The sequence below is a fragment of the Sebastes fasciatus genome, chromosome 2, assembly GCF_043250625.1.
Source record: "Sebastes fasciatus isolate fSebFas1 chromosome 2, fSebFas1.pri, whole genome shotgun sequence".
Classification (NCBI taxonomy): domain Eukaryota; kingdom Metazoa; phylum Chordata; class Actinopteri; order Perciformes; family Sebastidae; genus Sebastes; species Sebastes fasciatus.
The window spans coordinates 24,953,426-24,967,214 of NC_133796.1; the positions used below are offsets into that span (position 1 = coordinate 24,953,426).

Below are 13,789 nucleotides of genomic sequence, written 5' to 3' on the forward strand. Positions count from 1 at the left end.
TCAGCAAAACCAAACATTATTGGTATAGGTCAGGCCTGTCAGCTGTGAAGAATTACTAATGCAAATGTAAGGAATTATGGTTTTGTGGCTGCAGGTGGTGGTGGGTAGAGAAAGATAGGGATGAATGATACATGCATGCCACTGTGTAAAATGTGTATGTGTTTATTGCATTTTTTATTGCCAAATAAGTAATATTTTTTCTGCAAATATGCACAAAAAATGATTCAAATATGATTTTAGCCTTTTTGTCATTTTTGGGAAACCCACTACAGTAATCTCTGAGTAGCCAGTAGTAGTATCTTCTTTTTCCTTTTTTAAAATGTATTTTATTTATTTATTCATTATTATTTTTATTATTATTTTGTTTTTTTTCTTCTATTTGTATGCATATGTATGTGTGTACGTGTATATATGTGTATGTCTGTGTGTATGTCGGTATATATATATATATATTAAATGTTTTTTATTTTTTATTTTTCTCTTCTTATTATTATTATTTCATGACTTATTTGTGGATACTCTCTCTGTGTTGCACTCTACAATTTTTATTTTATGCATCCATGATTGAGAATCAGTTAGGTCCTTTGTGGGCAGCTGTGGCTGTTTGTGTGGATGTTGTTGTCAGGTATGATTGATTGATGTGTTGTGTAACGGGTGAGTGTTCAGAAAAACAAAAATGTACTTTCCTTGTATAGTGATTGTTCTATTGATTATTGACAATTAATAAAAAGACCTTTAAAAGAAAGAGAAATATGATGTTAGCCTATAGGGCTGCCACGGACTAAGGAATCAATAGCAAATATTTCACGTTATGCATTTATAATGTGTGCAACTCCCTCACATGATATAACTGTGGCATTGTCCTCCACCTTTGCAGCGACCACGAAGCTCTGAAACTGACTATCAATTTTAAGCAAGATCATATTTCCATAAAAGCCCTCTCCATCTGGTCTATATGCATTGCACCCTAATACACATTAACATATTTCATCATCTCCTTCCAGCGTCTCTAAATATATATCTCCTAAATGAACATTAAATATTCACATCCCTCTGGCTTTAAGTGGGCTTTCCCTCTTCGAGGATTCATCTTCATGGCCGCCCACTCAGAGGTATAAGCTCTCCATTTGGAGATGCGGAAGGGAGATTCCTCCGCTCTTCCAGTCATACACCCCCTCCTCTCCTCTCCTCTCTGTGATGGCACCGTTACGCACCACTAGAATAAACGGAGACGTGATTATTCTAGGGCGAATCCCTGCTGACGTCACTCCCGGTCCTGTATAAATATACTGGAGCAGCGACTCTATGATCAGACTCAAACACAAAGCGCGTTTTCAGCTACAACAACTCTTCAAACCAAGGATTATTGGATCTCCTTCGTTGGATTTACTCTCCAGCACCGAGTAAGTGTCTTTTTAATACTGGTGATGCATTTTTAAGCTTTAGTTTTTAGGCTGTTTTATGTTGAGTAGAGTTAAGTAAACATGTTGTAAAGTCAATATTTTGCTTAATTATACTGCAGCCTATGATAGATGTTCTTATACAATGTTAGAGACAGTGGTCTTTGCATTAAATCTAATTAAATATTGAAAGATCACTATTATAATTATAGGATTTTAGACCTTTCCAACAGTTATTGATGCTTGTTTGCCATCGAGGCTTAGAGTTCAACCTGCATCTCAAATTAATATATTCATGAATATGACATACAGTATGAGAATAAAAACACAGATTTTTTTTGTATATGCATATGCTCTAATCCCCATAGTTATATTTGAGGAGAAAAAAGGGTAAGATTGTAAGATGAAGGAATTTATAAGCTTTACACATCTCTTATTAGACTAGATGAGTGCAAGAGGAAATCTTCTTTTGGTGAATTCAAGTAAATTGAAATGTCTTACCTTGGCCAGATACCATGGGGAAAATGCCATCGTAGTTTTCATTTCAGGGACACCAATTTCATTTCACTTGACTTACATTGATAAACATGGTGGTAGTCTATTATCATTCACTACATATCTCTCTATATATATATATTAGGCTGTTTTATGTTGAGTAGAGTTGAGTAAACATGTGGTAAAGTCAGTATTTGCTTTATTATACTGCAGCCTATAATAGATGTTTTAATTTTGCAACTTGACTTACAATGATAAACATGTCTATTATCATTCAATACATCTCTATATATAGACCTTTGCACGTTTCCTTTAGGGCTATCTAAATGTAGTTAAACATTTATTTATTTATTTTATTATTTTATTTAAAAGGGACCATGTACAGTTTAAAACATAAATGTCACCATTTGATGCACCAGATTACCAGATTATAGCTTTAAACTAATTCACATATGTAGACCCTTGGCAGGTCAAAAACAAAGAAACATACTACAGTCATACAAGAAAGATATACATACAAAATGCACAATACACAGCTACACACAATGGCACATCACAAAGTATGCTTGTCAAGTAAAACCAAGTCATGAAGACCATGGAATAAAGATCAGTGAGTACATAAGAGCGTGTATTTACACATGTCCCATCTATCCACAGATCCTCGGTACAAGCAACAATGACTCTGAACAAGGGTGACAAATTGCGGAACATGGACAAGAGGAGAGGAAGCATGCCGTTCCCCATGAACCTCCCAAACCTCCACCGGAGGAGCATGCCCGTGGACGACCGGGACCTGCGCGCCACGATGCCACAGACTGGTCAAACCGATGAGTTGTCCAACCTGCTGCGCTGCACCTCCTACTCACCGAGCGAGCAGCACCGAGGCAGCTGCGCGTCCGACTCCTCCGACTCTGTGATCTCCTCCGGCAGCGACACGGAGTCCCAGCTCTACAAGGTGGTCCTCCTCGGAGAGCACGGCGTCGGCAAGTCCAGCCTGGCGCGTGTCTTTGGAGGGGTCGAGGATGTCGGTCACGACTGCGATGAAGCAGGTAAATGATGGTGATGCTGAGGATGAGTCATCACCCTATAGCAACCCACATCAACCCTATAGCAACCAACCCTATAGCAACCCACATCAACCCTATAACAACCCTATAGCAACCCATAGCAACCCACATCAACCCTATAGCAACCCACATACATATAGACACTCCAGATGTATATTGTCTATGAAGATACATGTGATAATTAGAGGAGTGTCAAAGGTTCATTTAGTCTACTGGACAATACCCAGTGCAATTACCAATTCTGGGATACGATACGATACGATACGATACGATACGGTACGATACGATACGGTACAACTTTATAGTCAGTTTGCATTGAAATTCATTTTGCATCCATGGGCAGCTCAGTTTGAGAAAAAGTACACATACAATAGACATACTGTTACCATAGACAGACAGACAAGTAAGACCCATCAGACAAAAAAACAAAACACATCACAATTATTCATACATAACCCATTACAAAATTACCATCTGTCCTGATATTAAGCATCAAATTTCTGTAGGACACTTTCAGTTTAAATCTTAATCTTTCAGCTGAAATCTTAAATTTAATTTAATTCAGAATGATGTATGAGGACAGTCATAACGTTAAGATGATGGATTAGTCATCAACCCTAGAGCAACCCACACATATATCCTCCTGGGAACCAAGTTAAAAAAAGTGTCTTCCAATTACTTTTTTTGTGATTTCCTTCCTATTTAGGGTTAAAAGAAAATCTTAACAATTTAGGCTTGTTAAACTTTATTTTTATTGTCAACTGTATAGTGGACTACAGGACTATTTCAGTGTGAAAAGACAAAAAAAGATGAACAGATTATGGCTGTAGAGTGATATTAAACCAAGAATACATTCAAATTGATTAAAAAAACAACCCATGGAAAGCCCAGGATGTCCCAGGATGTCCTCTTTACAATACACCAGGGGTTGATAGAGTAGGTCAAAAGAGTAAGAGGATATGCATGTGGACAAAATGTCCACTAAAGAGGACACATGTCAATGGGCTGGGTCTCAGGAGGATATAGACACTCCAGATGTCTATTGTCTATGAAGATACATGTGATAATTAAAGAGTGTCAAAGGTTAATTTAGTCTACTGAACAATACCCAGTGCAATTACCAATTCTGGGATATTAAGCATTAAAATCTCTGGAGGACACTTTCAGTTTTTAAATCTTAATCTTTCAGCTTAAATCTTAAATATAATTTGAATTCAGAATGATGTATGAGGACAGTCATAGAGTTAAGATGATGGATTAGGAAAAAAAATCTGATCTTATTTTCTGCATGCTAGAGTGTACATGCATTGATTATTGCTATTTCCATCTCCAGCGAGGCACCAGCCCTGCACTCAGCAGTGCAGCTGTCAGAAACACATCCAATAGCATAACGTGAAGGGAAAATATAAAAGGCCAGTCAACTTTTTGACTACAAAAGAAAAAAACATGCTAAAATCAGTGTTAAGAAAAACAGCATCAAACACAACTGTTCATATCAGAGATGCTTTGCTCCCCTCTGTCAGTGTGTAACATATTATTTCTTTTTTTTTCTTCCTCAGGAAACACTTATGACAGATCTATCTTGGTGGATGAAGAAGAGTCCTCCATCGTGTTGTATGACATCTGGGAACAGGTGAGTTATATATTATTGATGCAATATGTTTACTCCGTTTATATATTGCTTCATGGATATCACATTAGGAAATCAGCCATGTGAGATGCAGCTAAACTTGGTATCTGTTTCTCTCCTGAAGGATAACAGCCAGTGGCTGAAGGAGCAGTGCATGAAGATGGGAGACGCCTACATCATTGTGTATTCGGTGACAGACAAATCAAGCTTTGAGAAGGCGTCGGAGCTGCGTATTCAGCTGCGCCGGGCCAGGCAGTCGGAGAACATTCCCATAATCCTTGTGGGAAACAAGAGCGACCTGGTGCGGTCCAGAGAGGTGTCTGTAGATGGTAAGTCAGTGTGATAAACTCACTTTTGAGTCTAAAACTTGCCACAGATGTTAAGATAATTTAAGTTTTAAACTCAGTTATGAACTTTGGTTCTAATATTTATCATTTGAAGCTGCTTAAAAGCTATTCATGATCAGATCTGACAGTACTGGTCGGGCTTGACCGGCTTTGGTGGGGTCAGGCCACAAGTCGCACTTGACTGCTCAGGTTCAGGCCTACATTCAAATACCACTGCAAACTAAAGCCAATGTCTGAAAACTACCATTTTCATTATTCAGCTGTTCAAAGTACTAATTTTCCCTTCTCCATATGTTTTTTTTTATCGCAGAGGGAAGCGCCTGTGCAGTGGTATTCGACTGCAAGTTCATCGAGACGTCTGCGTCCCTCCACCACAATGTGCAGGACCTATTCGAGGGCATCATCAGACAGATCCGCTTGAGGAAAGACAGCAAGGAGGAGAACGCACGGCGCATGGCCAACTGCCGGCGTAGAGAGAGCATCGGCAAAAAGGCCAAGAGGTTCCTGGGCCGCATGGTCGCACGCAAGAACAAGAAAATGGCTTTCAGGCAGAAGTCAAAGTCCTGTCATGACCTTACAGTTCTCTGAGAAACAGACGGGACAGACGGACATTCTTTTCTTTGGCCTCTGAAGACCAGACGCTGTGTGTGTTTTAACACTAACCCTAAAGGACTAATAGAGCTGTACAGAAATATATTTTTATTTTTTAGACACCAAGCAAAAGCAAAGAGAGGACTTCATTAATAAAAATTGACACTTATTCAAGTCATATCATGATAATGGTGATAACCTGCATGAAGCTTTGTAAACATTTTATTTTATTTTGTTATTATTTTTGTCTGCCTTAAACATGTCGCTGTCATAATATGATCAGTATGTGTGAAAAATCCACAAAGGCTTTTTATGTCTAATGAGTTGCAAAGATTGCCTTGCTGTTGGGTTATTGTTGTGCTCCTTTATTGGAGGGGATCGATGTATATACTATGAACATGAATGAGTGCAACATACATCTCATTATCCTAAGAGACAAGGTAAAGGATCACAATACTTGGTCATCTGGAGTCATATTTACTTGAAACGTGGTACGCAGGTTCGTGCCTCGGCCAAGTTACTGGGGATTCAAGATATGAGGAAACGTCTGTTTTTCTATGTTGTTCCATGACATTGAATTAAAGGTTGTGAATGTATGAGTAAAGCAATAAGTTATATTAGTCTTGTGAACCTCGACATTATTTTGGAATTCTTTGTTTACGTTGATTTCCTTTTTCAATAAAATGTAAAATCAAAACATAAAATCTTCTCTGTCGTTATTCAGTGTTCAGCAGAATGCAACAGAAAAAAAGGACATGTAGTTTGGGTGATTTAAATCCTCATGAATATTCATCTGATGGTATCAGTGGAATGGAACCTCACTGGCCATTGGTTTTACAGGAAGGAAACAAGGTAGTTAAGCATGTTTATCTGAAGGCGTTAACCATTAAGCCACAGAAGGAGTACAAGTACGCAATTTTTCCACCCAATTTAAACTCCTCTCACACCTCTCAGAGGGAACACACACACCATTTGGAGAAGGTAAGATGCAAAACCTTTTGTTTAAAATGGGAGGAAATGTTAATACAATTTCCTAATTAACTCATTGTTTGCCACCTTTATCATTTTCATCACCTGCTGTTGTTGAGCTACAGTATATCCAGAGTTTGTTGTTCTTCTTTAGAGGCTTGATTAATGGAGAATACAGGGAATTACTATTACTGGTACACTGCACCGCAGACTGTGATTTGGTATTGCTAAACTAAGCAGCTCTATCTAAGAGATATTTGACAGACATTAAGGCTCCAGTGAAATGACATAATCTTTTCAGCCAACTTGATTTTAACAGACTTCCAAATCAAATGTGGCTTTATCGGTTTTTCTGTGCTTGTAACTTGTATTTGTAACTTGATGTTGCTTTAAATGGCTTTGTAGGTGGTTATGTATTTAAATGCAGGCATGTCAAAACTGTGAAATCTGTGTGTATGAAAGATAACCACGGTGGTGAATCAGTAACAAGACAGAAATTGTGTTGATTGTTGGGCTGAGGCCATGTGGTTTGAAACGCTGTGAATATGCCACATTTACAGGGACTCATGGCTGACAGAGGAGCTACGACAATGCTCATCATAGCTCTCATAGTAAGATGTTATTGCTCATACTTTGTTAATTTACAAGTGCAAATTACTGCATGAAAAATGTCACTAAGACACTTAATATCTTGTTTCGCAGTTGGTGATACTTTACACGTTTGCACCATGCTCTGGAGCAAATGTTAAAATCGGTGTCCCTGAAAACTACGATGGCATTTTCCCATGGTATCTGGCCAAGGTAAGGCATTTCAGTTTACTTGAATTCACCAAAAGAAGATTTCCTCTTGCACTCATAGTCTGTTAAGAGACATGTAAAGCTTACAAATTCCTTCATCTTACAATTTTAACCTTTTTTTCCCCCAATTATAACTATGGGGTTTATAGTATATACATATACAAAACAAATCTGTGTTTTTATTCTCATACTGTGTGTCATAGTCATGAATATAGTCATTTAAGATGCAGGTTGAACTCTAAGCCTCAATGCAAACAAGCATCAATAACTGTTGGAAAGGTCTAAAATCCTATAATTATAAAAGTGATCTTTCAATATGTAATTAGATTTAATGCAAAGCCCACTGTCTCTAACATTGTATTAGTAAATGTCTTGAAGATAACAGTAGGTTAATGAAGCCGTTTGAGCCTGTTCGTCTTTTAGTGGTGAGGAATGTGGTGAGAAGACCATAATTGATCTGTAGGCAGAAAATGAAGGTAGAGTAAGGCAGAATTGCGTCAGTCTCTTTTGTTCTCTCTTATCTGCACTTAAAGTTGAAGATGTATGAACATGCTGCCGTCATCACCAGACTATAATTGGAGCGTTCACAATGCTGTGATGGTATCAGCCTCTGAATTCAGTCCAGATGCGCGTCAGGCGGGGTGTTTTGTTCGTGCATGTCACTCAGACAGTCCTCCGGATTGTGCAGCAGCAGCAGCATGAGTGGCACATTGATTGGTTGTATTGTGACGTCAGCGCGTCTCGTATGAAACAGTCATAATTTCAGTCTTTGTGTCGGACTGAGTGTCGTTAGCACTCTTCAAAAAGCATGTAAAATGGCCAGAATGGAGGAGTTGGATAATAAGCCCACTTTGTGTTATAAATGGAAAGGACATACTAATTGCTGCAGATTAGTTCAAGATAAAAGCTCTTCATGATAGTTTGTTCATCAGAGAGGACTACACTTGTCATTTCTCCTATTAGAACTGCTTGAATAAACATCAATTAAGCGAACCTTATAAAGGACAAAAGCACCGCGTTAATCATCTTGTCCGTGACCGTGAATGAGCAGCCCCAACACATTTCTGGCTGTAAATGTAGACATTTGGATCCAGACATATTTTTGCTTCATTTAGGGAATTCAAAACATCTGAACTTTATGCCTACGTATCTAGCCTGAGCCTCCAAAGTATTACAACGCTGTAGTCATCAGACAAGTTTAATGGCAGGATGCTGGCAAAAAGAAAATGTGAAGAATAAAGTTTGCAATACTCTATATTTGTTGTATTGTGAACAAATCCCTTAAAAAGATTAAAACCAACAATGTGTTGGTCCATCTCTTAATACTTTGCAGCTTCCCTACCCATATACTACTGAATTATACTACTATAGTTTAATTCATGAACAGCTCAGTAATTCCCTTAAACAGCTGGACACTGTAGTTCTTAGTAAATGTTATTCAAACAGCAGTAAATAGTGTATTTGTTGGGGGCTATTATCAGCAGCAGATTAATATACATTTACTGTGCTATAGAGTATCAGGATGGTGTGTGTGTGGAACTGACTCAAAATAAACTATGGTGGCCATGTTCATGGTAATTAGAAAACATGTCACCCAACGCAATGGTGCGGCTCCTTAATGTGTTTTTATTACACAGCTTTGTTGAATACTCGATTCTGATTGGTTAATCACGGTGTTGACGTCTGTTATTTCTTTATAGCAGACCATTGCTATGTATAACACCGTTGACCGGTCACCATGACCGTTGCTATGGACGCAGTTCTGATGTCAGACGCGGATTGTTTTTGTGTCAAATTATTGATTTCTTAAGTAAGTAGCTGTGTAATAAGCGGGATAATGTACAACTAGCGGGTCATTGTTTTGAAATAACCCCCTTCACGGTCAGGGTTTATTTCACAACAAAGACTGGCTTGCTGTACATTATCCCTTTCTAAATAGTTTTTAGATAACAATGGTGGTCTATGGCCTAGAGAAACAAGCTAGTTGGATCCATTCATTCTTGGTTTTTGGTCTTTTCACAGGCGTTATTAACAGGAGGAAATACATAAATTATCACCAGACTTGTTATGACATATTACATGTGGGACAGTTGGAGATCAGCTGTAGCTATTATGGTGTTGTATAGAGTGGTGCAGGAATAAGTCCTAAAACCCAGATGTGATTTAGCGTTTTAGCACTTCTGGTTCCCTAATCTCAAAGTCAATGTTTTGTTTTTTAATGGGGTTTTAGTTAGAAGCCTGAAATAAATTCTGTGTTTAACACAAGCTTAAGAGATTTGAATGTTTTCTTCCAAACAACATAAAATACATCAGTAAATACCCCACTCGTAAATTTTGAAGCTCTTAAAAAAGGCGGTTGTTAACAAGTGGCTAAATGAGACTACTAAACGCCATCTGGCCGAACACTAATCCGCCTTTAGCTGAGTAATGGTGAGGTGAAGTCATGCGACCGTGGTGTAGTTTGTTTGTAGCCTAAAGTTAGCTTTTTACTTCTGGCGATTGCATTTATGCTTCAAAAATCGTGGTGTTTATTTGTGAAGATTATCTTACGGAACAAAACATGTAAGTATCATAAACGTTTGTTTGCCACAAAGCTTATTTTCTGCAAAATTCCAGAATCCGATGGAAAAATCCCGTTGGCATTTTGTCGAGGTAACCAGTGTGATGCTAATTTCCAGGTTGGCCTACAAAAATACGTCATCCCTGCAGCACTCTGTTATTGTGTCTCTTAGTCAACATTTCACCACACAGAGTAATAAGAGTTTCATTTTAACTGAGCATGTAACTTCTCACCAGAAAACCACAGAATAGGTATCACTAAAGCAAAATGTAAAACGGTAGTTTGTGTGCAAATGTTACCAATGTGTTTCTCACCTCCCCTTCATGTTATGTTTTAATCATGCTTTATGCACTGTAAGTATATTTAGTTAATGTTTTACATTTTCTTTCTCATTTGGACGAATACAGGTTAAAATGAAATCACTGATGTCTGCAGTAACTATCCTGCTTTTCCTCCTCCTACGCTTTGTTGTTTGTGCATATGGCTTGCTTTTAAACAGGAACACAAACTGATGTTATTTGTTCTGTTCTGTACAGCTCCATAGCCTGCCAGTTAATTACAGCGACCTGGTGGTAACAGGGGATGATGAAGGGATATTCGGAGTCGACGCTCAGTTTTTGTACGCTCTAAAACCACTGGACAGAGAGAAACAGCCATCTTACTCTCTGCAGGTAGCATATTGTGTTATATCATATCATAGTAGTGATAACAATTTCCCATACATGTCTCCTTTGTAAAGAATAGTTGTTACAAATGTATTAATTCCAAATGCATCAAATTCACATATCAAACATAATTAGTTTTCTATATTCTTACATCATGTGAGGTTTGTGCTCAATAATGTATGAAGAATGAATCACTCTTTAGATCATTAGATTCTCGTGCATGTCGAAACCAGAGTGTTATTCAAAGATACCTACAGACTGTGTGTGTGTGTGTGTGTGTGTGTGTGTGTGTGTGTGTGTATTTGTATGTGTGTGTTTGTGTAATGCAGGTGTCCTTCAGAGCATCAGAGCACCGTCAGAGCTTCACTGTCGAAGTGTGTGTCATCGACAAGAACGACAATGTGCCCACTTTCATAGAAGAGAGCATGAGAGGCAGCGTGCAGCTCGGGCTTCTCAAAGGTACGAGAACCTTGTGAGCTCCTTGAGCACCGTGTTGCACAATCGTATTTAGTCTGCATCACATTTGTCAGTCATGCTACATGGAATACAAAGATTCAATGGAAAACATGCCCAATGTATCCCTGGAAACCGCAATTTACCCTGAACCTCTATATCAATAGAATCAATGGCGTGGCATACTGGATCAGTTACATTTGGGTTTCACTAAAAAAGACTTTTCTGCAAACTGTCACAAGGCGTAGCAATCACATCGGCTCAGATACAACACCCCAAATGTATTTTATCTGAATTCATTCATTTCTTCTGTTGCAGATAAGTCCATAATAGTAATCTACTGTACAGCTAGCTCGTTGAAGCTGATCGTGCTTTCATGTGCTACTTATCACTTAAAAAAAATAGGGTACATGCACCAGCCATGGATGTATAAAGAGAACTGGATACAGCGTTGGAGACGGGGCCCCCGTTCATTCCTATTGAAGTTGCTAAGTGGCGCATGAAGCAAAAAAGTTGGACTTCCAAGTATAAAAGTACTCGTATTTTCTGGCGATCTTCCGTATTCATTGGGCCCTTGGAGCAGGCGCAGTAGCGTTTCCTTTAACCCCGCGCCTCCCAGCCGCTTGGCCTCGGGCTCATTCGGGCTCGTTCAAATGAACGGCAGCACGAAAATAACTTCGGATTCGGCTATTAGTGCATTTTACCAATTTTAGGACCTAATGATTTAAAGAAGGACTATTTAAATGGACTGTTTGTAACTTCTTACACGTATAAATCATTGTGTCAAAAGTTATATCTAGTGAAGCCCGTCTTGCAAAACAGTGTTGGCCGCGGTCAGAGGACGCAGGGGAGACCGTAGCTTTGGTCTCCAGGGCCGGAGTCTCTGCTGTACTCTGCTCCTCTGCCTTCCTGCCTGCCTTCACTCACACACCGGATCAGCATTGATTCATGGAGTGACCTTTGTCTGGTCAGCTAACATTACTGCCAAGCAGGTGAAATATAAAGTCATATTGTGGTTTTAGCTGACATGTGTCGCCTCACTGTTTTGAGCGATGCTCGTTCATGCCTATGTAGAGTGAGCACAAGCGCGAACAACAGGACGCTGACTTTCGTTGACTTAACGGCCACAGGTGTCGCTGTTAACAAGCAATTTCTGATTCTTACAAACAGTCCCTTTAAGTGTTCATACTGGGAAGTTGATTCACCTAAAAAAAAAAAAAAATCCATGGGAAAAAGTATTTTTGGGCCCAATGGCATCACGTGACGGACCCAGAAGTTGTAATTCCACCGTTTGGCCACTATGACAATTTGCTTCAAAGCCCGGCGCTCTTCCTGGGGGCTTAGCACCTACAGGGTCACTTCCTGAAACCAACTTCATACCATTTAGTATCGGCTTAAGATATTATTGGATCATGTGCAAATCAGGCATTTTGTTGCTGTATTATCTTTTAACTTGGGTACCAATTTACTTTTACCTATATATACCAAACCAAGCACATACTTCAAATGCTTGTATATCTTTGTTTTATGTCTCCATGTTCTATCATTTTCTGTATAAATTGAGACTGTGCTTTGAGTTTGTGGTGGAGAGAGACGTCTGTAATACAGGAGGTAATATTTTGACCCTGCACCACCTGTGTCTCTCAGGGATCCCATTCATGCAGGTGGAGGCGCTGGATCGTGATGACCGCAACACCGCCCACGCTGATCTTCAGTTCAGCCTCATGGAACAGACACCCAGGATTCCCTCCAGCCAAATGTTCTTCATCGACTCCATCACTGGAGAAGTTTCCCTCACGGAGGAAGGTCAGTCCCGACTAGTGACTGTGGGGAAAGTATCAAGTTAGAGTGACACATTGTTTGTCCCCAAAGTGAAGATGGAGCTCACAATGCTCCAGTTTAGGGTTAACTCGCTGCAACTACAGACGCCTTTTCTTTCCATACACTCAAGAATGCTTTTTATTGCATGTTAGCGATGTTTGAACAAGCCATTTAGTTATAGAACCATTAGTCTCGTTTTCATTTTCCATTAGTTCTCACCAACATTGCCACAAATAATAAACACAGTCTAATAACAATTTGCCAATAAGTAACAAGAAATTGCAGTACAGAAATGTTCAAGAGATGTTTGTGGAAGTTTAGAATTACATAGTTTGTCTACCAGAGAGCACTGACAAGCTTATTTTTCAAATGTAAAGTAACCTGCTCGGTATCAGTGTTGGTCACATTTCTTAAAAAAACAAAAACATTAAGGGATTATAATAAAAAGTTTGGTTTGTTGATGTGCTTATGTAAAATAAAAGTGAATATCAGCCGATATATCGTTATCGATATCTGCTTCTACATGCAGTAAAGTCCTGTATGCTGGTGCTATTTCTGTAGCTCTGGTATTGCCCTTTGTTACGGCTTGGCAGGAGCTGGATGACTTTCACGCTTGCCGGTCCCTTTCCGGCCCACAGTGCTGCTGCTGCTGGTTTCCACTGAGCTTCAGCAGTGAAAATGGAAAATTACATCCTTGATTTTCTACTTTATTTTCAGGCTAGCCGTAACTGATGGTTATGATTGCCTTCACAGTGGGTTGTTTTTGGTATTTCATTTCCATTTTAGCAGGAAATCAAGTGATAAATAGAGCACTCAGGGAAATGTTAAATTTAGCCGGAGACATTGTTTGTAATGTCTCAGTAATACAGAGAAAATATAGTCTGTTATAGTTTTTATGTGTTTCATAAACCATCACGTAATTAAATGGTGTTTGTACGCATTTTTCCTTTTTTGTGTCTCTTTAAATGTGTTTTTTTCCATTGGTTCCTCATA

At 39.0% G+C, this 13,789-nt stretch overlaps 2 protein-coding genes across 2 annotated transcripts in view; both read left to right on the top strand.

The window, feature by feature from the left end:
- Nucleotides 1-1,207: 1,207 nt before the first annotated feature.
- On the top strand, nt 1,208-6,234 carry rrad (Ras-related associated with diabetes). The gene is made up of 5 exons (XM_074615227.1): nt 1,208-1,403; nt 2,553-2,944; nt 4,522-4,595; nt 4,717-4,921; nt 5,250-6,234. The coding sequence occupies exons 1-5, from the start codon at nt 1,306-1,308 to the stop codon at nt 5,525-5,527; spliced, it is 1,047 nt and encodes a 348-aa protein (XP_074471328.1). The 5' UTR covers nt 1,208-1,305; the 3' UTR covers nt 5,528-6,234.
- Nucleotides 6,235-6,325: 91 nt separating this feature from the next.
- Nucleotides 6,326-13,789, top strand: part of cdh16 (cadherin 16, KSP-cadherin) — a 34,043-nt gene continuing 26,579 nt past the window's right edge. Inside the window, exons 1-6 of the mRNA XM_074615213.1 lie at nt 6,326-6,511; nt 7,060-7,110; nt 7,202-7,300; nt 10,394-10,528; nt 10,852-10,981; nt 12,623-12,781. Of these exons, the coding sequence (XP_074471314.1) occupies nt 6,341-6,511; nt 7,060-7,110; nt 7,202-7,300; nt 10,394-10,528; nt 10,852-10,981; nt 12,623-12,781 (745 nt within the window). The 5' untranslated portion in view covers nt 6,326-6,340. The remainder of the gene's footprint in view (nt 6,512-7,059; nt 7,111-7,201; nt 7,301-10,393; nt 10,529-10,851; nt 10,982-12,622; nt 12,782-13,789) is intronic.